Genomic DNA, 24,941 nt, shown 5'->3' with positions numbered 1-24,941 from the left:
CTTTTCTTCCATGATTCAGATATAGTATATCATTTTAAACAACTTTCCAAAGTACTTCTATTATCTAATTTGCTTTGTTCTTTTAGGTAGCATTTGTTGTAATGTGTTCAGCTATCTCCCCAGTAGCACATTGCTGCTGTTTCAACAAAGGATGCAAAGAGAATGAAGCAAAGTTGACAATTCAAGTAAATTAGAAAGTTGTAAAAAAACAGAAATTTATGTTTACCTGATAAATTACTTTCTCCAACGGTGTGTCCGGTCCACGGCGTCATCCTTACTTGTGGGATATTCTCTTCCCCAACAGGAAATGGCAAAGAGCCCAGCAAAGCTGGTCACATGATCCCTCCTAGGCTCCGCCTTCCCCAGTCATTCGACCGACGTAAAGGAGGAATATTTGCATAGGAGAATCATATGATACCGTGGTGACTGTAGTTAAAGAAAATAAATTATCAGACCTGATTAAAAAAACCAGGGCGGGCCGTGGACCGGACACACCGTTGGAGAAAGTAATTTATCTGTTAAACATAATTTCTGTTTCCCCAACATTGGTGTGTCCGGCCCACGGCGTCATCCTTACTTGTGGGAACCAATACCAAAGCTTTAGGACACGGATGAAGGGAGGGAGCAAATCAGGTCACCTAGATGGAAGGCACCACGGCTTGCAAAACCTTTCTCCCAAAAATAGCCTCAGAAGAAGCAAAAGTATCAAATTTGTAAAATTTAGTAAAAGTGTGCAGTGAAGACCAAGTCGCTGCCTTACATATCTGATCAACAGAAGCCTCGTTCTTGAAGGCCCATGTGGAAGCCACAGCCCTAGTGGAATGAGCTGTGATTCTTTCAGGAGGCTGCCGTCCGGCAGTCTCGTAAGCCAATCTGATGATGCTTTTAAGCCAAAAAGAGAGAGAGGTAGAAGTTGCTTTTTTGACCTCTCCTTTTTACCAGAATAAACAACAAACAAGGAAGATGTTTGTCTAAAATCCTTTGTAGCATCTAAATAGAATTTTAGAGCACTAACTACATCCAAATTGTGCAACAAACGTTCCTTCTTTGAAACTGGATTCGGACACAAAGAAGGCACGACTATCTCCTGGTTAATGTTTTTGTTAGAAACAACTTTCGGAAGAAAACCAGGTTTAGTACGCAAAACCACCTTATCTGGCATGGAACACCAGATAAGGGGGAGAACACTGCAGAGCAGATAATTCTGAAACTCTTCTAGCAGAAGAAATTGCAACCAAAAACAAAACTTTCCAAGATAATAACTTAATATCAACGGAATGTAAGGGGTTCAAACGGAACCCCCTGAAGAACTGAAAGAACTAAATTGAGACTCCAAGGAGGAGTCAAAGGTTTGTAAACAGGCTTGATTCTAACCAGAGCCTGAACAAAGGCTTGAACATCTGGCACAGCTGCCAGCTTTTTGTGAAGTAACACAGACAAGGCAGAAATCTGTCCCTTCAAAGAACTTGCAGATAATCCTTTCTCCAAACCTTCTTGAAGAAAGGATAGAATCTAGGAATTTTTATCTTGTCCCAAGGGAATCCTTTAGATTCACACCAACAGATATATTTTTTCCATATTTTGTGGTAGATTTTCTAGTTACAGGCTTTCTGGCCTGAACAAGAGTATCAATGACAGAATCTGAGAACCCTCGCTTTGATAAGATCAAGCGTTCAATCTCCAAGCAGTCAGTTGGAGTGAGACCAGATTCGGATGTTCGAACGGACCTTGAACAAGAAGGGTCTCGTCTCAAAGGTAGCTTCCATGGTGGAGCCGATGACATATTCACCAGGTCTGCATACCAAGTCCTGCATGGCCACGCAGGAGCTATCAAGATCACCGATGCCCTCTCCTGATTGATCCTGGCTACCAGCCTGGGGATGAGAGGAAACGGCGGGAATACATAAGCTAGTTTGAAGGTCCAAGGTGCTACTAGTGCATCTACTAGAGTCGCCTTGGGATCCCTGGATCTGGACCCGTAGCAAGGAACCTTGAAGTTCTGACGAGAGGCCATCAGATCCATGTCTGGAATGCCCCACAATTGAGTAATTTGGGCAAAGATTTCCGTTGGAGTTCCCACTCCCCCGGATGAAATGTCTGACGACTCAGAAAATCCGCTTTCCCAATTTTCCACTCCTGGGATGTGGATTGCCGACAAGTGGCAGGAGTGAGTCTCCGACCATTGAATGATTTTGGTCACTTCTTCCATCGCCAGGGAACTCCTTGTTCCCCCTGAATGGTTGATGTACGCAACAGTCGTCATGTTGTCTGATTGAAACCGTATGAATTTGGCCTTTGCTAGCTGAGGCCAAGCCTTGAGAGCATTGAATATCGCTCTCAGTTCCAGAATATTTATCGGGAGAAGAGATTCTTCCCGAGACCAAAGACCCTGAGCTTTCAGGGGTCCCCAGACCGCGCCCCAGCCCACCAGACTGGCGTCGGTCGTGACAATGACCCACTCTGGTCTGCGGAAGCTCATCCCCTGTGACAGGTTGTCCAGGGACAGCCACCAACGGAGTGAATCTCTGGTCCTCTGATCTACTTGTATCATCGGAGACAAGTCTGTATAATCCCCATTCCACTGACTGAGCATGCACAGTTGTAATGGTCTTAGATGAATTCGCGCAAAAGGAACTATGTCCATTGCCGCTACCATCAAACCTATTACTTCCCATGCACTGCGCTATGGAAGGAAGAGGAACAGAATGAAGTATTTGACAAGAGTTTAGAAGTTTTGATTTTCTGGCCTCTGTCAGAAAAATCCTCATTTCTAAGGAGTCTATTATTGTTCCCAAGAAGGGAACCCTTGTTGACGGAGATAGAGAACTTTTTCTACGTTCACTTTCCACCCGAGAGATCTGAGAAAGGCCAGGACAATGTCCGTGTGAGCCTTTGCTTGTGGAAGGGACGACGCTTGAATCAGTATGTCGTCCAAGTAAGGTACTACTGCAATGCCCCTTGGTCTTAGCACCGCTAGAAGGGACCCTAGTACCTTTGTGAAAATTCTTGGAGCAGTGGCTAATCCGAACGGAAGTGCCACAAACTGGTAATGCTTGTCCAGAAATGCGAACCTTAGGAACCGATGATGTTCCTTGTGGATAGGAATATGTAGATACGCATCCTTTAAATCCACCGTGGTCATGAATTGACCTTCCTGGATGGAAGGAAGAATTGTTCGAATGGTATCCATTTTGAACGATGGAACCTTGAGAAACTTGTTTAGGATCTTGAGATCTAAGATTGGTCTGAACGTTCCCTCTTTTTTGGGAACTACGAACAGATTGGAGTAGAACCCCATCCCTTGTTCTCCTAATGGAACAGGATGAATCACTCCTATTTTTAACAGGTCTTCTACACAATGTAAGAATGCCTGTTTTTTTATGTGGTCTGAAGACAATTGAGACCTGTGGAACCTCCCCCTTGGGGGAAGCCCCTTGAATTCCAGAAAAGATAAACTTGGGAGACTATTTCTAGCGCCCAGGATCCAGAACATCTCTTGCCCAAGCCTGAGCGAAGAGAGAGGAGTCTGCCCCCCACCAGATCGGTCCCGGATCGGGGGGCCTCAACATCTCATGCTGTCTTGGTAGCAGTGCAGGTTTCTTGGCCTGCTTACCTTTGTTCCAGCCTTGCATTGGCCTCCAGGCTGGCTTGGCTTGAGAAGTATTACCCTCTTGCTTAGAGGACGTAGCACTTGGGGCTGGTCCGTTTCTGCGAAAGGGACGAAAATTACGGTTTATTTTTTGGCCTTGAAAGACCTATCCTGAGGAAGGGCGTGCCCTTGCCCCCAGTGATATCCAGAAAATCAAATCTCTTTCAAGTCAGGGCCAAACAGCGTTTTCCCCTTGAAAGGAATGTTAAGCAATTTGTTCTTGGAAGACGCATCCGCTGACCAAGATTTTAGCCAAGCGACTCTGCGCGCCCTACAATAGCAAACCCAGAATTTTTCGCCGCTAATCTAGCCAATTGCAAAGTGGCGTCTAGGGTGAAAGAGTTAGCCAATTTGAGAGCATGAATTCTGTCCAAAATCTCCTCATAAAGAAGAATCTTTATTGAGCGCCTTTTCTAGTTCATCGAACCAGAAACACGCTGCTGTAGTGACAGGAACAATGCATGAAATTGGTTGTAGAAGGTAACCTTGCTGAACAAACATCTTTTTAAGCAAACCCTCTAATTTTTTATCCATAGGATCTTTGAAAGCACAACTATCTTCTATGGGTATAGTGGTGCGTTTGTTTAGAGTAGAAAACCGCCCCCTCGACCTTGGGGACTGTCTGCCATAAGTCCTTTCTGGGGTCGACCATAGGAAACGAATTTCTTAAATATAGGGGGAGGGACGAAAGGTATGCCGGGCCTTTCCCATTCTTTGTTTACAATGTCCCGCCACCCGCTTGGGTATAGGAAAAGCTTCGGGGGGGCCCGGGACCTCTAGGAACTTGTCCATTTTACATAATTTCTCTGGAATGACCAAATTCTCACAATCATCCAGAGTAGATAACACCTCCTTAAGCAGGGCGCGGAGATGTTCCAATTTAAATTTGAATGTAATCACATCAGGTTCAGCTTGTTGAGAAATTTTCCCTGAATCTGAAATTTCTCCCTCAGACAAAACCTCCCTGGGCCCCCTCAGACTGGTGTAGGGCACTTCAGAACCAATATCATCACGCGTCCTCATGCTCTTCAGTATTTTCTAAAACAGAGCAGTCGCGCTTTTCGCTTATAAGTGGGCATTTTGGCTAAAATGTTTTTGATAGAATTATCCATTACAGCCGATAATTGTTGCATAGTAAGGAGTATTGGCGCACTAGATGTACTAGGGGCCTCCTGTGTGGGCAAGACTGTGTAGACGAAGGAGGGGATGATGCAGTACCATGCTTACTCCCCATCACTTGAGGAATCATCTTGGGCATCATTTTCTCTAAATTTTGTGTCACATAAATCACATCTATTTAAATGAGAAGGAACCTTGGCTTCCCCACATACAGAACACAGTCTATCTGGTAGTTCAGACATGTTAAAACAGGCATAAACTGATAACAAAGTACAAAAAACCGTTTTAAAATGAAACCGTTACTGTTCACTTTAAATTTTAAACTGAACACACTTTATTACTGCAAATGTGAAAAAGTATGAAGGAATTGCTTCAAAATTCACCAAAATTTCACCACAGTGTCTTAAAGCCTTAAAAGTATTGCACACCAAATTTGAAGCTTTAACCTTAAAATAACGGAACCGGAGCCGTTTTTATATTTAACCCCTTTACAGTCCCTGGTATCTGCTTTGCTGGACCCAACCAAGCCCAAAGGGAATACGATACAAATGAACGCCTTCCGTGAAAGTCTTTTCTATGTATCAGAGCTCCTCACAACATGCATCTGCATGTCATGCTTCCCAAAAACAAGTGCGCAATAGAGGCGCGAAAATGAGGCTCTGCCGCTATGATTAGGGAAAGCCCCTAGAGAATAAGGAGTCCAATACAGTGCTGCCGGTTATTTTACATAATTCCCAAGAATAAAATAATTCCTCAAAGCTATGAAGTATAAGAATATGCTTATATCTCAATCGTTTTAGCCCAGAAAATGTCCTACAGTCTTAAAAGCCCTTGTGAAGCCCTTTTTTTCTTTACTGTAATAAAAATGGCTTACCGGGATCCCATAGGGAAAATGACAGCTTCCAGGCATTACACTCGTCTTGTTAGAAATGTGTCATACCTCAAAGCAGCAAAAGTCCTGCTCACTGTTCCCCCAACTGAAGTTAATTCCTCTCAACAGTCTGTGTGGAAACAGCCATCGTTTTAGTACGGTTGCTAAAATCATTTTCCTCTTACAAACAGAAATCTTCATCTCTTTTCTGTTTCAGAGTAAATAGTACATACCAGCACTATTTTAAAATAACAAACTCTTGATTGAATAATAAAAACTACAGTTAAACACCAAAAACTCTAAGCCATCTCCGTGGAGATGTTGCCTGTACAACGGCAAAGTAGAATGACTGGGGAAGGCGAAGCCTAGAGGGATCATGTGACCAGCTTTGCTGGGCTCTTTGCCATTTCCTTGTTGGGGAAGAGAATATCCCACAAGTAAGGATGACGCCGTGGACCGGACGACACCTATTTGGAGAAATGGTATGCTATCTGAATCATGTAAGAAACAACTTGGGTTGCATGGCTCTAATGATTTAGAGAGAGCATACAATTTATATACATATACACATACTTTCATATCTCTTTAAACTATTACTATTTTATTCTTTAAATTGTTATATTATCATCAAATGTACTTTGTTCTCTTAGTATTCATTCTTGAAAGCTAAACCTAGATAGGCTCGTATGCTAATTTCTAAGCCCTTGAAGGACACCTATAATCTCAGTGCATTATGACAGTTTTCCACAGCTAGACAGTGCTAGTTCATGTGTGCCATATACATAACATTGTGCTTACTCCCGTGGAGTCAGCACTGATTGGCTAAAATCCAAGTCTGTCAAAAGAACTGAAATAATAGGTCTTCAGAGGCTTACATACAAGGTAATCACAGAGATAAAAGTGTATTAATATAACAGTGTTGGTTTTGCAAACTGGGGAATGGGCAATAAAGAGATTATCTACCTTTATAAACAATAAAATTCTGGAGTAGACTGTCCCTTTAACCACTGACTCAAACACATATTAAAAATATAATACACAAAGCGTCAAACTAAATACAGTACTTTGTTTTGGGCAAAATGCATGTTTAAAAAAATATTTTAATAAAATCGCAATATTTCATTAAAAAAAAAATTGATTCCCCCCATATCGCATAGCCCTAAATTGTACCCTCTTTTACTAAGACGATAGCACTTATCTCATGTTTTAAATGAAAAATATAATTCTGCAAATATTATGGAAAATACGTTTCTCACTAAAATACGCACCTAAAGAGATAGGATTGTGTGGTGTATTTAACAGCCGCTCATTGTGGGTCGTGGCTAATTTTTCTAGTTCATTGGAAAGATAAACAAACATTTCCTAGGAAAATAAATAAATAAACGTTATAAACCAGCAAATTAATAGAAACAAGTGAAAAGCATTTTTCAAATCAATTGTATTGAACAAAACATTTTAGTAGTCTGGGAACGAAAATGACTGCACAGAAAGTTCTGCTGAGCAATATGAAAATATATCCCCTCATCTAGTATTTTGTATCAGTAAGACCCTTATTTCAAAGGGACATGAAACTATATCACCTCATCTAGTATTGTGTACTAGTAAGACCCTCATTTAAAAGGGACATGAAACTATATCACCTCATCTAGTATTGTGTATCAGTAAGACCCTTATTTAAAAGGGACATGAAACTATATCACCTCATCTAGTAGTGTGTATCAGTAAGAGCCTTATTTAAAAGGGACATGAAACTATATCACCTCATCTAGTATTGTGCATCAGTAAGAGCCTTATTTAAAAGGGACATGAAACTATATCACCTCATCTAGTATTGTGTATCAGTAAGACCCTTATTTAAAAGGGACATGAAAAACAAAATTCATGCTTACCTGATAAATTTCTCTCTCTTGTGGTGTATCCAGTCCACGGGTTCATCCATTACTTGTGGGTTATTCTCCTTCCCAACAGGAAGCTGCAAGAGGACACCCACAGCAGAGCTGTCTATATAGCTCCTCCCCTAACCCCCACCTCCAGTCATTCGACCGAAGACAAGTAAGAAAAGGAGAAACTATAGGGTGCAGTGGTGACTGTAATTTTAAAAATAAAAAACACCTGCCTTAAATTGACAGGGCGGGCCGTGGACTGGATACACCACAAGAGAAAGAAATTTATCAGGTAAGCATAAATTTTGTTTTCTCTTGTAAGGTGTATCCAGTCCACGGGTTCATCCATTACTTGTGGGATACCAATACCAAAGCTTTAGGACACGGATGAAGGGAGGGACAAGGCAGGAACTTAAATGGAAGGCACCACTGCCTGTAAGACTTTTCTCCCATAAATAGCCTCCAAGGAAGCAAAGGTATCAAATTTGTAGAATTTAGAAAAAGTATGAAGCGAAGACCAAGTCGCCGCCTTACAAATCTGTTCAACAGAGGCCTCATGTTTAAAAGCCCATGTGGAAGCTACCGCTCTAGTAGAATGAGTTGTAATTCTTTCAGGAGGCTGCTGGCCAGCAGTCTCATAAGCTAAACGGATTATGCTTCTCAGCCAAAAAGAAAGAGAAGTTGCCTGAAGCCTTTTGGCCTCTCCTCTTTCCAGAATATACAACAAACAATGCAGATGTTTGACGAAAATCCTTATTAGCTTGCAAATAAAACTTTAAAGCATGAACCACGTCAAGATTGTGTAACAGACGTTCCCTCTTTGAAGAAGGATTAGGCCACAGTGACGGAACAACAATTTCCTGATTGATATTCTTATTAGATACCACCTTAGGAAGAAACCCAGGTTTGGTACGCAAAACTACCTTATCTGCATGGAAGATCAGATAAGGAGATCACACTGTAAGGCAGATAACTCTGAAACTCTTCGAGCCGAAGAGACAGCTACTAGGAACAGAACTTTCCAAGATAAAAGCTTGATATCTATGGAATGCAAAGGTTGAAACGGAACCCCTTGAAGAACTTTAAGAACTAAATTTAAACTCCATGGCGGAGCAACAGGTTTAAACACAGGCCTGATTCTAACCAATGCCTGACAAAACGCCTGAACGTCTGGAACATCAGCCAGACGCTTGTGCAAAAGAATAGACAGAGCAGAAATCTGTCCCTTTAAGGAACTAGCCGATAATCCCTTTTCCAATCCTTCTTGGAGAAAAGATAATATCTTAGGAATCCTGACCCTACTCCACGAGTAACCCTTGGATTCACACCAATGAAGATATTTACACCATATCTTATGATATATTTTCCTGGTGACAGGCTTTCGAGCCTGAATCAAGGTATCAATGACCGACTCGGAGAAACCACGATTTGATAAAATCAAGCGTTCAATCTCCAAGCAGTCAGAAGCAGAGAAATTAGATTTGGATGTTTGAATGGACCTTGGAGTAGAAGGTCCTGCCTCAGCGGCAGAGTCCATGGCGGAAAGGATGACATGTCCACCAGATCTGCATACCAAGTCCTGCGTGGCCATGCAGGAGCTATCAAAATCACTGAAGCTCTCTCCTGCTTGATCTTGGCAATCAGACGAGGGAGGAGAGGAAATGGTGGAAACACATAAGCCAGGCTGAAGGACCAGGGCACTGCTAGAGCATCTATCAGCGTTGCTGGGGATCCCTTGACCTGGACCCGTAACGAGGAAGCTTGGCGTTCTGACGAGACGCCATCAGATCCAATTCTGGTTTGCCCCATAGTTGAATCAGCTGGGCAAATACCTCCGGATGGAGCTCCCACTCCCCCAGATGAAAAGTCTGCCGACTTAGAAAGTCCGCCTCCCAGTTCTCTACTCCTGGGATATGGATAGCTGAGAGATGGCAAGAGTGAACCTCTGCCCAAAGAATTATCTTGGAAACCTCCATCATTGCCAGAGGACTCTTTGTTCCCCCCTGATGGTTGATATAGGCTACAGTCGTGATATTGTCCGACTGAAATCTGATGAACCTGACCGCAGCTAGCTGAGGCCAATCCTGAAGAGCATTGAATATCGCTCTGAGTTCCAGAATGTTTATCGGAAGGAGGGCTTCCTCCAGAGTCCACGAACCCTGAGCCTTCAGGGAATTCCAGACTGCGCCCCAGCCCAGAAGGCTGGCATCTGTCGTCACTATAGTCCACTCTGGCCTGCGGAAACTCATTCCCCTGGACAGATGGACCCGAGATAACCACCAGAGAAGAGAATCCCTGGTCTCTTGATCCAGATTTAACAGAGGAGACAAATCTGTGTAGTACCCATCCCACTGATTGAGCATGCAAAGTTGCAGTGGTCTGAGATGTAGGTGGGCAAACAGAACTATGTCCATTGCCGCTACCATCAGGACGCTCATTTCCATACACTGAGCCACTGACGGCCGAGAAGTGGAACGAAGAGCACGGCAAGAAGTTAAAAGCTTTGATATCCTGACCTCTGTCAGAAAAATTTTCATTTCCACTGAATCTATCAGAGTTCCTAGGAAGGAAACTCTTGTGAGAGGGGAGAGTGAACTCTTTTCTCTGTTCACCTTCCAACCGTGAGACCTCAGAAAGGCCAGAACAATGTCCGTATGGAACTTGGCGATTTGAAAAGTCGACGCCTCGATCAGGATGTCGTCTAGGTAAGGAGCCACTGCTATTCCCCGCGGCCTTAGAACTGCCAGAAGAGACCCTAGAACCTTCGTAAAGATTCTTGGCGCCGTGGCCAATCTGAAGGGAAGAGCCACAAACTGGTAATGCCTGTCTAGGAAGGCGAACCTGAGGAACTGATGATGATCTCTGTGAATCGGAATGTGGAGATAAGCATCCTTTAAGTCCACGGTAGTCATATATTGACCCTCCTGGATCATAGGGAGGATGGTTCGGATTGTCTCCATCGTGAAAGATGGGACCCTGAGAAATTTGTTTAGGATCTTGAGATCCAAGATTGGTCTGAACGTTCCCTCTTTTTTGGGAACTATAAACAGGTTTGAATAGAAACCCTGCCCCTGTTCCTCCCTTGGAACTGGGTGGATCACTCCCATAACCAGTAGGTCTTGAACGCAACGTAAGAATGCCTCTCTCTTTATCTGGTTTGCAGATAGTTGTGAGAGGTGAAATCTCCCCTTTGGAGATGAACCTTTGAATTCCAGAAGATATCCCTGGTAAACAATCTCTAATGCCCAGGGATCCTGAACGACTCTTGCCCAAGCCTGAGCGAAGAGATAAAGTCTGTCCCCCACTAGATCTGGTCCCGGATCGGGGGCTTCTCCTTCATGCTGTCTTAGAGGCAGCAGCAGGTTTCTTGGCCTGCTTCCCCTTGTTCCAAGCCTGGTTAGGTCTCCAGACTGGTTTGGACTGGGCGAAATTTCCCTCTTGTTTTGCATTAGAGGAAGCTGAAGCTGCGCCACTCTTGAAGTTTTGAAAGGAACGAAAATTATTCTGTTTGGTCCTTAACTTATTGGAACTATCCTGAGGAAGGGCGTGACCTTTTCCTCCAGTAATATCAGAAATGATCTCCTTCAGACCCGGCCCAAATAGGGTCTGTCCCTTGAAGGGGATGTTAAGAAGCTTAGACTTTGAAGTAACGTCTGCTGACCAGGACTTAAGCCATAGCGCCCTACGCGCCAGAATGGCAAAACCTGAATTCTTAGCAGTTAGCTTGGTTAAATGAAAAACGGCATCAGAGATAAAGGAATTAGCTAACTTAAGAGCTTTAATCCTGTCTAAAATCTCATCTAACGGGGTCTCCACCTGTAGAGCCTCCTAAAGAGACTCGAACCAAAAAGCCGCTGCAGCAGTGACTGGGGCAATGCATGCAAGAGACTGGAGAAAAAAACCTTGATGTATAAAATTTTTCTTAAGGAGACCCTCCAATTTTTTATCCATAGGATCTAGGAAAGCACAACTGTCCTCGACGGGGATAGTTGTACGCTTAGCTAAGGTAGAGACTGCTCCCTCCACCTTAGGGACCGTCTGCCACGAGTCCCGTATGGCGGCATCTATGGGAAACATCGTTTTAAAAGCAGGAGGGGGAGAGAACGACACCTGGTCTATCCCATTCCTTAGTAATAATTTCCATAAACCTCTTAGGGACTAGAAAAACATCAGTGTAAACAGGCACTGCAAAGTATTTGTCCATCTTACACAATTTCTCTGGAACTACAACGGGTTCACAGTCATCCAGAGTCGCTAAAACCTCCCTAAGCAATAAGCGGAGGTGTTCGAGCTTAAATTTAAACGCTGTCATTTCAGAGTCAGATTGAAGCAACGCCTTCCCTGAATCTGAAATGTCACCCACAGATAGAAGCTCTCCTGCCTCGGCTTCTGAGTATTGTCAGGGTATATCGGACACAGGTATTAAAGCGTCAGAAAGCTCTGTATTTGTTCTAGCCCCAGAGCTGTCTCGCTTTCCTTGTAACCCTAGCAGTTTGGACAATACCTCTGAGAGGGTAGCATTCATAACTGCCGCCATGTCCTGTAAGGTAAAAGAATTAGACGCGCTAGATGTACTTGGCGTCACTTGAGCGGGAGTTATAGGTTCTGACACATGGGGAGAGCTAGATGGCATAATCTCCCTTTTTTCAGACAGAGAATCCTCTGGAGATAAATCTTTAAGCGCCATAATATGGTCTTTATAGTTTATAGAAATTTCAGTACATTTGGTACACATTCTAAGAGGGGGTTCCACAATGGCTTCCAAACATATTGAACAAGGAGTTTCCTCTATGTCAGACATGTTTAACAGACTAGTAATGAGACAAGCAAGCTTGGAAAACACTTTAATAAATGTGAAACAGCAATTAAATAAAAACGTTACTGTGCCTTTAAGAGAAAAAAACAAGCACCTAAACTGCAAAACAGTGTAAAAATATAGTGAAGTCTTTGAAATTTTTACAGTGTGTGTAAGGGACTAAAGCAACATTGCACCCATTTACAAATCGATGATTAACCCTTTAGGGCCCAAACCGGATTCAAAAAACGTTAACCACCGTTAAAATACAGTTAATCACCTTGCCACAGCTCTGCTGAGGCTCCTACCTGCCCTCAAATATGATTTAGGGAAGAAATAAACCCTCTATAGTGGTCCTCAGATGCCAGAGGACTCCTCTAGGGAAGCTGGATGTCTCAGTCTGAAAGAAACTGCGCATCTAGAGCGCGAAAATAGGCCCCTCCCACCATGTACTGGATGCCAGAGGGGCCTTAAGAAAGTACTCCTAAGAGTATCTGACTAGCCATGTGGAAAACTAGGCCCCAAATAAAGACTTATCTCCCTCAGAGAAAAAACGTCCTATTTAAGAAACATGTAAACGTTTTGTCACTAAGTAATATGAGTATTAACATGAGTATTACCCTGTTTTGTAAGCATGATCCCAGTCGCTGTTAAATCACTGCATCAGGCTTACCTCAATTACACAAGGCTGTGTCAGCATTTTCTAGAACTTATCTCTCTAGAAATAAAAATACTTTACATACCTCAAAGCAGGTAATCTGCAGACCGTTCCCCCAACTGAAGTTTTCCCATACTCTTCAGTTATGTGTGAGAACAGCAATGGACCTTAGTTACAAACCGCTAAGATCATCAACCTCCAGGCAGAATTCTTCTTCTAATTTCTGCCTGAGAGAAAAACAGTACAACGCCGGTACCGTTTAAAAATAGCAAACTTTTGATTGAAGGTAACACTACACTAAGTCACCACATAACTCTTGATACTTCCTATCTTGTTGAGAGCTGCAAGAGAATGACTGGGGGTGGGGGTTAGGGGAGGAGCTATATAGACAGCTCTGCTGTGGGTGTCCTCTTGCAGCTTCCTGTTGGGAAGGAGAATATCCCACAAGTAATTTGCATACCAAGAGAGAAGCGCTCAACCAGGAACGAACAACAGCTCAGTGGCTTGTTCTATGGCAATTTACCACCCGGAAGCAGCCTCTTTTAGACCAGTGTGCTTTTCACAGAAGAAAACTTTCCTGAAGTATATCAGTCTGATCCTGCCAAGTAAGGTCAGTCCAGCCCCGAAATACCAGGCAATTCTCCTCTGAACAAGGAACATGACAACCCCAGACGATCGTTTCGGCCTCCTATGGGCCTCGTCAGTGAGGTGCAGCCACATTCCTCTAAGCACACTGGGCAAGGAGTCCACGTCTGGTTTCCCCCATCACCCATAGGGAGACTTCCCCAGGGTCATAATAATTTGCATACGAAGAGAGAAGCGCTCTACCAGGAACGAACAACAGCTCAGTGGCTTGTTCTATGGCGATTTACCACCCGGAAGCAGCCTCTTTTAGACCAGTGTGCTTTTCACAGAAGAAAACTTTCCTGAAGTATATCAGTCTGATCCCGCCAAGTAAGGTCAGTCCAGCCCCGAAATACCAGGCAATTCTCCTCTGAACAAGGAACATGACAACCCCAGACGATCGTTTCGGCCTCCTATGGGCCTCGTCAGTGAGGTCCAGCCACATTCCTCTAAGCACACTGGGCAAGGAGTCCACGTCTGGTTTCCCCCATCACCCATAGGGAGACTTCCCCAGGATCATAATAATTTGCATACGAAGAGAGAAGCGCTCAACCAGGAACGAACAACAGCTCAGTGGCTTGTTCTATGGCGATTTACCACCCGGAAGCAGCCTCTTTTAGACCAGTGTGCTTTTCACAGGAGAAAACTTTCCTAAAGTATATCAGTCTGATCCTGCCAAGTAAGGTCAGTCCAGCCCCGAAATACCAGGCAATTCTCCTCTGAACAAGGAACATGGCAACCCCAGACGATCGTTTCGGCCTCCTATGGGCCTCGTCAGTGAGGTGCAGTCACATTCCTCTAAGCACACTGGGCAAGGAGTCCACGTCTGGTTCCTGGTAGAGCGATTCTCTCTTCGTATGCATCCCACAAGTAATGGATGAACCCGTGGACTGGATACACCTTACAAGAGAAATATATCCCCTCATCTAGTATTTTGTATCAGTAAGACCCTTATTTAAAAGGGACATGAAACTATATCCCCCTCATCTAGTATTGTGTACCAGTAAGACCCTTATTTAAAAGGGACATGAAACTATATCACCTCATCTAGTATTGTGCATCAGTAAGACCCTTATTTGAAAGGGACATGAAACTATATCACCTCATCTAGTATTGTGCATCAGTAAGACCCTTATTTGAAAGGGACATGAAACTATATCACCTCATCTAGTATTGTGCATCAGTAAGACCCTTATTTAAAAGGGACATGAAACTATATCACCTCATCTAGTATTGTGCATCAGTAAGACCCTTATTTGAAAGGGACATGAAACTATATCACCTCATCTAGTATTGTGCATCAGTAAGACCCTTATTTAAAAGGGACATGAAACTATATCACCTCATCTAGTATTGTGTATCAGTAAGACCATTATTTAAAAAGGGACATGAAACTATATCACCTCATCTAGTATTGTGCATCAGCAAGACCCTTATTTAAAAGAGACATGAAACTATATCACCTCATCTAGTATTGTGCATCAGCAAGACCCTTATTTAAAAGAGACATGAAACTATATCACCTCATCTAGTATTGTGCATCAGCAAGACCCTCATTTAAAAGGGACATGAAACTATATCACCTCATCTAGTATTGTGCATCAGCAAGACCCTCATTTAAAAGGGACATGAAACTATATCACCTCATCTAGTATTGTGCATCAGCAAGACCCTCATTTAAAAGGGACATGAAACTATATCACCTCATCTAGTATTGTGCATCAGCAAGACCCTTATTTAAAAGAGACATGAAACTATATCACCTCATCTAGTATTGTGTATCAGTAAGACCCTTATTTAAAAAGGGACATGAAACTATATCACCTCATCTAGTATTGTGCATCAGTAAAGACCCTTATTTAAAAAGGGACATGAAACTATATCACCTCATCTAGTATTGTGCATCAGTAAGACCCTTATTTAAAAAGGGACATGAAACTATATCACCTCATCTAGTATTGTGCATCAGTAAGACCCTTATTTAAAAAGGGACATGAAACTATATCACCTCATCTAGTATTGTGCATCAGTAAGACCCTTATTTAAAAAGGGACATGAAACTATATCACCTCATCTAGTATTGTGCATCAGTAAGACCCTTATTTAAAAAGGGACATGAAACTATATCACCTCATCTAGTATTGTGCATCAGTAAAGACCCTTATTTAAAAAGGGACATGAAACTCAAAAAATTATTTTGGAGAATACAATTTTTAAAAATTTCCATTTTACTTCTATTATTAAATTTACTTCAGTCTCATGGTATTCGTTGCTAATGAGATATCTAGATAGGTAGCGTGCACATGTCTAGAGCACTAAATAGAAGTAAATAGTGCTGCCATCTAGTGCTCTTACTGGTAAATAGTGCTGCCATCTAGTGCTCTTACTAATGTATAACATTCTTGCAAAACTGCTGCCATATAGGGCTCCATTTATTAATCAGCGGTTGCTGCTTGGGGGGCCCATTGATTCAGGCTCTCCTGAAACGAAAGTTAAGAAGCCGCTGCTCCTTACCCTGTCCACCACCTAAAAGGTGGTGGATTGAAAACATCCCGATCCGATAAGAATGATTGACAGCCTCTGCTAGCTAGCGAAATGCTTGTGCAATTATAAATGCGAAGAGCGTATGCTGTCCGCTTGCAGTGATGTTCAGCGCACATGATTCGCTACAGAAACATCTCCGCTCAACAATTAATAAATTGAGCCCATAGAGCTGCAGGCACGTGCACGCTTCTGAGCTTACCTTTCTGCTTTTCAACAAAAGATGAAAAAAAAAAAAAAGATATTTTTTTAATTATATAATTAAATTGTAAAAAAAATTTTTTTTACTGCTCTATCTTAAACATGAAATAAAAAATATTGGTTTTATGTCCCTTTCATAGTCATCAAAAAGTACCACAGAATTCCAATTAAGGGCTAGATTACAAGTGGCGCGCAAGCGATTGCACTCAGGTTTACACAATCCTTTGCGCGCCGGTTAAATTGCACTCATATTACAAGCTGAGCGCAATTGTGATTTGCGCTAGAATCATTACCACGTTCTCAGAGCTCTGGTTAACTCTTTTGTGAAATGAAAAAGTGGTACAAAATACATCAAAAATACATTACAAATTACATTTACACTCATAAAATCATCTAATAAAAATTATACTATTCTAGGGGGCGGAGCCTAGCCAGGATCTGTAATGGCTGCATTTTAACAGAGCTCCGTAGTCCCTAGTGCTATATCGCAAATAAACTGGTTGACCCAATATTGCTAAACCCACTCACTGGGTCAAGAAAGAATCCCTGACCTTGGGGGAACCACAAGATACCTTCCCTTTAGAGAAGCGGTGAGTCTTGGAGGAGCTTAAACAGAAGCGGCATCTTGTGCAGAGACGTCTGCTGGGCCTGGTAGCGGATCGCATAGAACCCCAGCATACATACCCCAGAGGAGTCATCGCCACAGCCACTGTAAGGCGGCACATGCAGGGGACCTGAAGAGTCGAAGAAACGGAGCCGCATTATTGTATTGCCGTCAGTGACGGAAGGCCGCGACCACGTGGCTCAGGCTGTGAAGAGAGCAACGCACACAGCATACCGCCGTTGCAAGCGGCTACACACACAACGGGGGCCGACACCGGAGCATATGCCTCCACGATCCGGAATACGGCTGTCAGAAGGGCTCAGTGTGACTGATCGGAGCGCAAGCAAAGGAATGAGGGTGAGTCCCGGAGGCGGCCTCCACACTGCTACCCACGAGCGGGCCCTAATTATATAATCTAGCCGAATACTTTATAGCTAACAAGGCTCTGGGGGTATAAACGCTGCAAGAGATAACAGACCTGGTGATAGGGACACAGGGAATCCCCAAGCACAGGCAGCTTGACTTAAATAGGGGATAAAAAAAACAGGCCCTTTTGGAGAACAAGACTAGGCCTCAGTGGTAGATCAGGTGCGCAATCGCATAACATACTTGAGGATACATAAATAATAAAGACACGCACAAAAAAGGTGCAATACTGCGCAAAGAAAGGGACCTTTATAGATAGATATACAGACTCTCTGCCTGCAATGTCTACCAAAAGAAACCCTAAACCTTCCAAAAGCACACAACCTACCATGATGGAGAACTTTTTGATACCCACAGACTCTGCCCAAACGCCTAGCAAAACAATGCAGGACTCTCAGGGGCCCTCAGTGACTGCACAGGTCCATGAGCATAGGCCTAGCACTAACTCTCACAGTTATCTTACAAAAGAAGATATATTACACTTATCTTCCAAGGAGGACATTAAAAGTGCGATGCATGAATTCAAAAGTATGTTCAGGGAGGTTAAAAGGGACATTGCATCTATGGATCACCGTGTCACGCAGGTAGAGGAGAAACAGGAATCTCTTAGCTCCGATGTGCAACATCAGGCTAGTTTACAGCAGGCTCAGGAGGGCATGGGTCACTCCCTTATGGACCGCTTAGAAGACCTAGAAAATAGGAGCAGAAGGAGCAATCTGCGCCTTCGAGGTATACCTGAATCAGTTGACCCCCCAGAAATACAACTTTACATACAGGAATTTATCAGATACCTAAAAAACAACACCTCAGCACAGGATGTACAAATAGAGCGAGCACACAGAGCTTTACGCCCTAAACCACCAAATAGGGCCCCACCCAGGAACATAATTATTAAATTTTTGTCTTTTCGGGACAAAGAAGAAGTCCTCAAATTAGCTAGAACAAGGCATCCAATCACTTTTAGAGGTACAGAAGTTCAAGTATACTCAGACCTGTGCCCCACTACGCTGCAAAAGAGGAGAGACATGAGATACATCACATCAGTGCTGAAGGAGAAGGGGATCCCATACAGGTGGGGATTCCCCACCTGCCTCATTGCAACTAAAAATAATGCCTCACACATCCTCCGAGGTCTGGGAGATCTCCCCAACTTTAATCAAGCACTTGGACTGGAAATTGAACCGCCACATCAGGAAGAACCAGCTCGTAGAGCTCCGAATGCCATAATTCAGGAAGAAATCCAGCAGATCCGTGGGTGAATCCAGAAAAACTTTCACGGATTTTGCTTTTGCTACTTTATTGTCCAATTTTACTTTCTAGGATAATGACAATTGGTCTCAGGCAGCATCGGCTCCTGATGGACCTTGCCAAGGACAGGACTCTATGCCCCTCTGTGAAACTACCAGGTCGTATATAACATGCTGTTTTATTGTTGGTTTTTTTTAAATTTATATATGTACTGCCACACTTGTGTTCACTAAGAGTACTGCACCAAAAGCCATATAGGACTGTTTAGTTCCTGCTATATTACCGGAAATATTATTACTGGTGATAGAAGCCGATATACAGCCAAGCTAACCGATATTGTTTTTATCTAGCATCCCTTTTGACTCAGTGGCTACATTAATGCCCATCTCCCTATAGCAGAAGGTAGGGACTAACATAGCAAGTTCAGTAGAATACACAAAAGGGTCGCCCATTAGATAGTTTAAGAAGGGATATACTTATATAAACAGGACCCCCATGTTGAAGTGGTTGGCGAAGACATGAGCAGGCTGCACTGTACTGTTTGCCTTCCCACCCGATTGATTTAAGCACTTATATATCCTGTCCCGATTCTTCACTGAGATACGGGAGCTTGCTGGTTGTACGGGAGGGTGGACACATAGCGTTAAGGTTGACAGAGGATTAGCAATAGATAACCTACGGGGACTCATGTAAACACCCTTACATGGGTTAATATATGACCAACACTAAAAGCCATTTAGGCCCAGATAGTATGGACCCTAGAGAAGTAGAATGCAGAGCTGAGTAGCAGCATTATGTTGATAACTAGATTATTTGGATATAAGGAAAGCACCTTAATTCACTCAAATCAACCTAAAGGGTCAACCAGATTTCTAAGCACAATGTTAATTAATCAAGTTTACACGCAATATGCACAGGGACAACTACCCCTGAGTTTTTGAAGTAGTTGTGACAGAATTTATTTGTTTTAGGAAATGTTACTGATTGTATTTGATGTTTAAGGTTATGTTTTTCAGTTCTTATTAAGTGATACACATTCACTGTTTTAGTCTTCCTAGAGAAGACTCCTCTATTTCACGTCCCCTACTCCCTTTAAACTTTTTTACCCCTTTCCCCTCTCCCGCATCTCTCCCCCCTCCCGCATCTCTCTCCCCCCCTCCAATTTTTTTTTTTCTTCCCTCCTTCTCTCTCTCTCTCTTTCTCTTCTTCTTTCTCTTTCTCTATCTCTCTCTCTTTTCTCTCCCTTCCCTTCTGGGATTGCCGTCTCATCTCTCTCCCCCACGACGCACTGCTGGACATATAGGGTGGCCATGGCGATCCAGACTAACAGAGGTAAACCCCGACCAATTGAACTTATAACTGTTAACGCCAAGGGGCTTAATAGCCCCTCCAAACGTGCCATAGTTATGAGGGACCTACAGAGAATGAATGGGGACATAGTCCTCATACAGGAAACGCATTTTGCAATAGCTCACGAACCAAATTGGCACAATCGTCGATACCCAGTAGCATACTTTGCCTCAAGCTCCAAAAAAAAAAATGGGGTGGGGATCCTTTTTGGTGCAGGGGTTCCCTTCCAGCTCTCACAAAGTTACAAAGACCCTGAGGGCAGATTTCTGATACTTACGGGCACTTTGTTTAACAAGCCCATCACGCTAGCCAATGTATATTGCCCGAACTCCTCCCAGCATCTCTTTCTTCAAAAAGTCTCCCGCAAACTACTTGAAATGCAAATGGGCATTTTATACCTTGGTGGGGACTTCAACGCTGCCCTGGATCCTGTTCTTGATACCTCCAACGTACTCTCCAGCGCCCCGCATAAAACACTCAAACGCATGTCCTCTACACTGGCTGAAGTAAAGATTCATGACATTTGGCGCACACACCAGCCAATAGACAAGAATTTTACTTTCTATTCACATCCACATCGAAAATATTCCAGGATAGACTATTTATTTACAGATTCCACAGGATTAATTATCACTAAAACTAGCAGAATTTCTGCGATCACATGGTCCGACCACGCACCAGTGAGCTGTACCATTCAATGGCCTAGCAAGCCTGTCACTCCCTTTATATGGAGACTTGATGACACACTTTTGGATGACCCAGTGTTTAACACTGAATTGAGAAAATCCATGACTGAATACTTCAGCTTGAACGCGACAGAGGGGATTGATGAATCCGTTATATGGGAAGCGCATAAGTGCACTATAAAGGGGCCTCCTAATAACACGCAAAGTGAGGTTAAATAAAATGCGGATAGAGCAATATAACAGACTGTTGCTGCAGGTAAACACATCTGAGCAATATCACAAACAGCACCCCCGAGACGACTCGGGACTAGCGCGACTATCCACGGCTAGGAAGGACCTTCTGCAATTTTTGCAGGAGGACTATCAAAAACAGGCACTTAAATTGCGGCAGCTTTATTTTGAACAGGGTGACAAACCTGGGAAGCTCCTGGCAAGAGCCATAGCCAGGAAAAAATTAAAAGCCCATGTACACCACATAGTGGACGCGGGTGGAGGCATAAGGGCGGACGGCGATTCAATCGCTGCAGCCTTTAGATGTTATTATGAATCACTCTATAACCTGAAAAACCCTGGCAGAGAGCAGACGGCTCTTTCCGCACATCAGATAGCAGATGATGACACACTTCAATATCTGCGGACCACTGACCTTCCGGAAATATCGGAGGGTGACAGAGAGCTCATGGAACATCCAATCACACTCGAGGAAGTACAGAAAGCCATTAAAGACCTCCCGACGGGCAAAAGCCCTGGGCCTGATGGCTTCGGATTGAAGTATTACAAAAAGTACTTGGATATCCTTGCCCCAAAGCTGACAAGCTTGTTCGCAACTTTGTCTGAGACTCCCAGGCTTCCCAGCACCATGTTGGAAGCTTACATTGCGGTTATCCCTAAACCTGGGAAGCCACCTGACAAGCCTGAAAATTTCAGGCCGATATCTCTACTCAACTCAGACGTAAAGATCTTGGCGAAAGTTGTAGCCGCCCGTTTGAACAGGCTTCTCCCAGGTCTCATCTCTGCTGACCAAGTAGGATTTATTCCTGCACGGGAAGCCAGGGATAACACTCTTAAAGTACAACAGCTGATAACTTATGCCCATGTACACAAGCTGCCTCTTGTCTTGGTAACAACAGACGCGGAGAAGGCGTTTGACCGGGTTAGCTGGAGGTTTATCCGATTGACATTGCAAAGGTTCGGATTTGGGCCCGGTATCATAAATGTCATCATGTCCCTGTACTCGACACCAAACGCGAGGGTGAATGGCACCCTCTCGGAAACATTCCTGATTAAGAATGGTACGAGGCAGGGGTGCCCTCTGTCACCTCTCCTCTTTGCTCTTACAATTGAGGTCCTTGGCAGTAGGATCAGGGCCAATGCAGCAGTGAGGGGTCTGATAGTTGGCGGTGTTGAACATAAACTCTCAATGTACGCTGATGTTGTCCTCCTGACATTAGAGGACTCGGCCACATCTCTGAGGGAGGCATTGATCGTTTTCAAGGGATACGGTGAATTTTTGAATTTTCTACTTAACCCTATGAAATCTGAGATCATAAACATCACCGAATATCCGGATAGGTTTGCAGCCTCGACGATAAATTGCCCAATTAAAATAGCCAGGAATAATATAAAATACCTGGGAATAATTATCACGCCTAGTGCCCCAGAAATTATTGAACTTAACTACAAAAAAATCAGGGACGAAGTTCTTAGAGACTTGTCCAATTGGAAAAAGAAAACAATCTCATGGTTGGGAAGAATAGGGATTGTTAAGATGAATGTACTCCCGAGGATCCTTTACATCATGCAAACAAACCCAGCACTGTCGGCTTCTCACTACCTTTAACAACTGCAAACGGGCATTGAAACTTACATATGGAATGGAATCAGACCAAGAGTCAGAAAGTCCACCATATACCTGTCTAGAGATAGGGGCGGCCTGGGGGTTCCGCTCTTAAGAGTATACCAAAAAGCAATATCCCGTCAGAGGATTATGGAATGGAGTCGGAAATCACCTGATAAGCTATGGATACAAATAGATAATGAAATCTTGCAACGCGGAAACACTGGGGCACTGGCTTGGATTTCTGCTAAAAAACGCCCGTTATCCCTTGCACTGTACCCAACGATAAGTGATGCGTTCAGGGTGTGGGACAGGACAATGGAAGAGAGCACCTATGTGTCAACACGCACCTCAACAAATGTTCCAATACGGGAGAACCCTGACTTGGGTATGGAGTTTCCGAAGCGCGCGCGCGGGGGGTAACATACACCCTAGCTGATACAGCCTTTTCAAATATTGTGCAACAAAATATGCTCAAATCGCAGATTTGGTAGAATGGGACCAGACGGTATTCACGACCTGGTTCAGGATGGCGCAAATCACTCACTACTTCAACACTTGCAAAGATCAGGCTGAGTTGCTTAGGGACAGAACACCCTTTGAGGCCCTGTGCACTATGCAACACCCGCCGACACATTTAAGCTCTCTCCTATACAAACTTCTGATGAGTAGGGGAGGCACGGCTTTGCCGGCATACACTTCCGCATGGCAGGCAGAATTGGGTCTTGACATAACTGCTGCAGACTGGATGAAAATATTCACAAAGAACAGGAGAGCATCTGTGTCCGTGAGGATACAAGAAATGCATTATAAATTACTCAGCAGATGATACCTGACACCCCAAAGACTGCGGAAAATTTACCCTAACACAGACGGAGGGTGCTGGAGGGGCTGTGGAGAGGAGGGATCTCTTCTGCACATCTGGTGGACCTGTCCACGGATAAGGCCATTTTGGGAGGAGGTGCTGGGAGAAATGAGCAAAATTCTCAGACTCATTATCCCCCCCAAACCAACTTACCTAATCTTTCACGACCTACCTAAGGTGGTGGGAGAGCACAGACATATACTTTTTCTCCTTATCCTGGGTTGTGCGAAAGGGCTAATTCCCGCACATTGGAGGGGCCCCGGGACACCGACAATCCAGGAATGGAGAAACAAAGTAGGGGACCTACTCAAACTAGAACGATATCACTTTCTCAAAACAGGAAAACTTGTCACCCATGAGATGAGGACGTTGACTTGGGAGGGCCGGGAGCTGTGACGGCGGTTCCTGTGACTTTTTATGGAGTGTCTCTCCAGTCCTTCCCTGCACTACTCTGCCTCCCGCTTCTCCTCCCCACTCTCTTCTCCCTCCCCCCCCCTTTTTTTTTTTTTTCTCTCCTCTTCCTTCCAATCCCCTATTCTCCTCTTTATTGTCTTCTTATACTTTTTGCTGGTTGTGACATCAGACTATATGGTTTTTCAGCAACATGTAGAAAACACGCTGAAAACACACACGAGTAAACTTTCTTAATTATTTGATGTCAAGCTTCTAATTTGATACTCTAACTGTTTATAAAGATCGTCCTATAATCCGAACTGCTAGTTCGTGGAAACAAGCTCAGACTATCTGCATTGTTCCTAACAAAGTTGACAAGAAATCGAGAGAATTGCTGGACTTTGAATATAAAATATCTTCTCTCTGTATTATATGTACTTAATCATTGTGATAACGATGATAGGGAATAATTTGCTACTTTGCATTATGTAAGAAAATATTATGTAATACTCAGGCAAACACTGTACATGATCTCTTGCTGTATGTCATTTTTGTCAACCTTAATAAAGCTTGTTTGAAAAAAAAAATTATTCTAAAAAAATATTGTACACAAAAGTTATAAGGTCTCAAAGATCTCAGTTGTTAGTGGGAAAAAGGCAGGCAGAGGGCTTTAACATTGAGATACATGTCTAAAGATATATATATATATATATATATATATAAATGTGTGTACATAAGTATTTATATGAAAACATGTAAAGGCATATTTATGCAATATTCATGTTTTCATGTCGGCTTGCGTATATTACAATATGCAATTGGGTACGCACATATGAAAATATATATGATTGCGTTTGTGCACGAGTCGGGTGTTTTTTTACCCTCCATTGACTTCTATGGGGGAATAGGTTATTGTTTGCTCGACAGTGCAATTACGCTAGATGTAAGCTGTTTGCGCTAGTCAGGTTAGTGCGAGAGGGATAACTTAACTTTCAACTCAACATACCAGCGCAATCCGACGAGCGCTAAAAGTTTAATTCTAGCGCAATTAGCGATATAGCGGAGACGCACAATACCGCGTAACCTAGCCCTTAACATTTTATTAAACTGGTCAGGTTTGCATAATTTGTTTTTGCAAGCAAAATGGTCTTTACTCATATTCAAATTCCTAAGAAATGAAAAAAGACATAC

The 24,941-nt window shown here is 43.3% G+C and overlaps 1 protein-coding gene across 1 annotated transcript in view; it reads right to left on the bottom strand.

Annotated features, from left to right (window-relative positions):
• SEPSECS (Sep (O-phosphoserine) tRNA:Sec (selenocysteine) tRNA synthase) overlaps positions 1-24,941 on the bottom strand; it is a 139,956-nt gene that overhangs the window by 60,135 nt on the left and 54,880 nt on the right. Inside the window, 1 exon segment of the mRNA XM_053704085.1 lies at positions 6,908-7,001. Coding sequence (XP_053560060.1) covers positions 6,908-7,001 — 94 coding nt within the window.

This window comes from Bombina bombina, chromosome 2, assembly GCF_027579735.1.
Source record: "Bombina bombina isolate aBomBom1 chromosome 2, aBomBom1.pri, whole genome shotgun sequence".
NCBI lineage: Eukaryota > Metazoa > Chordata > Amphibia > Anura > Bombinatoridae > Bombina > Bombina bombina.
This window is presented reverse-complemented; position numbering and strand designations above follow the sequence as displayed.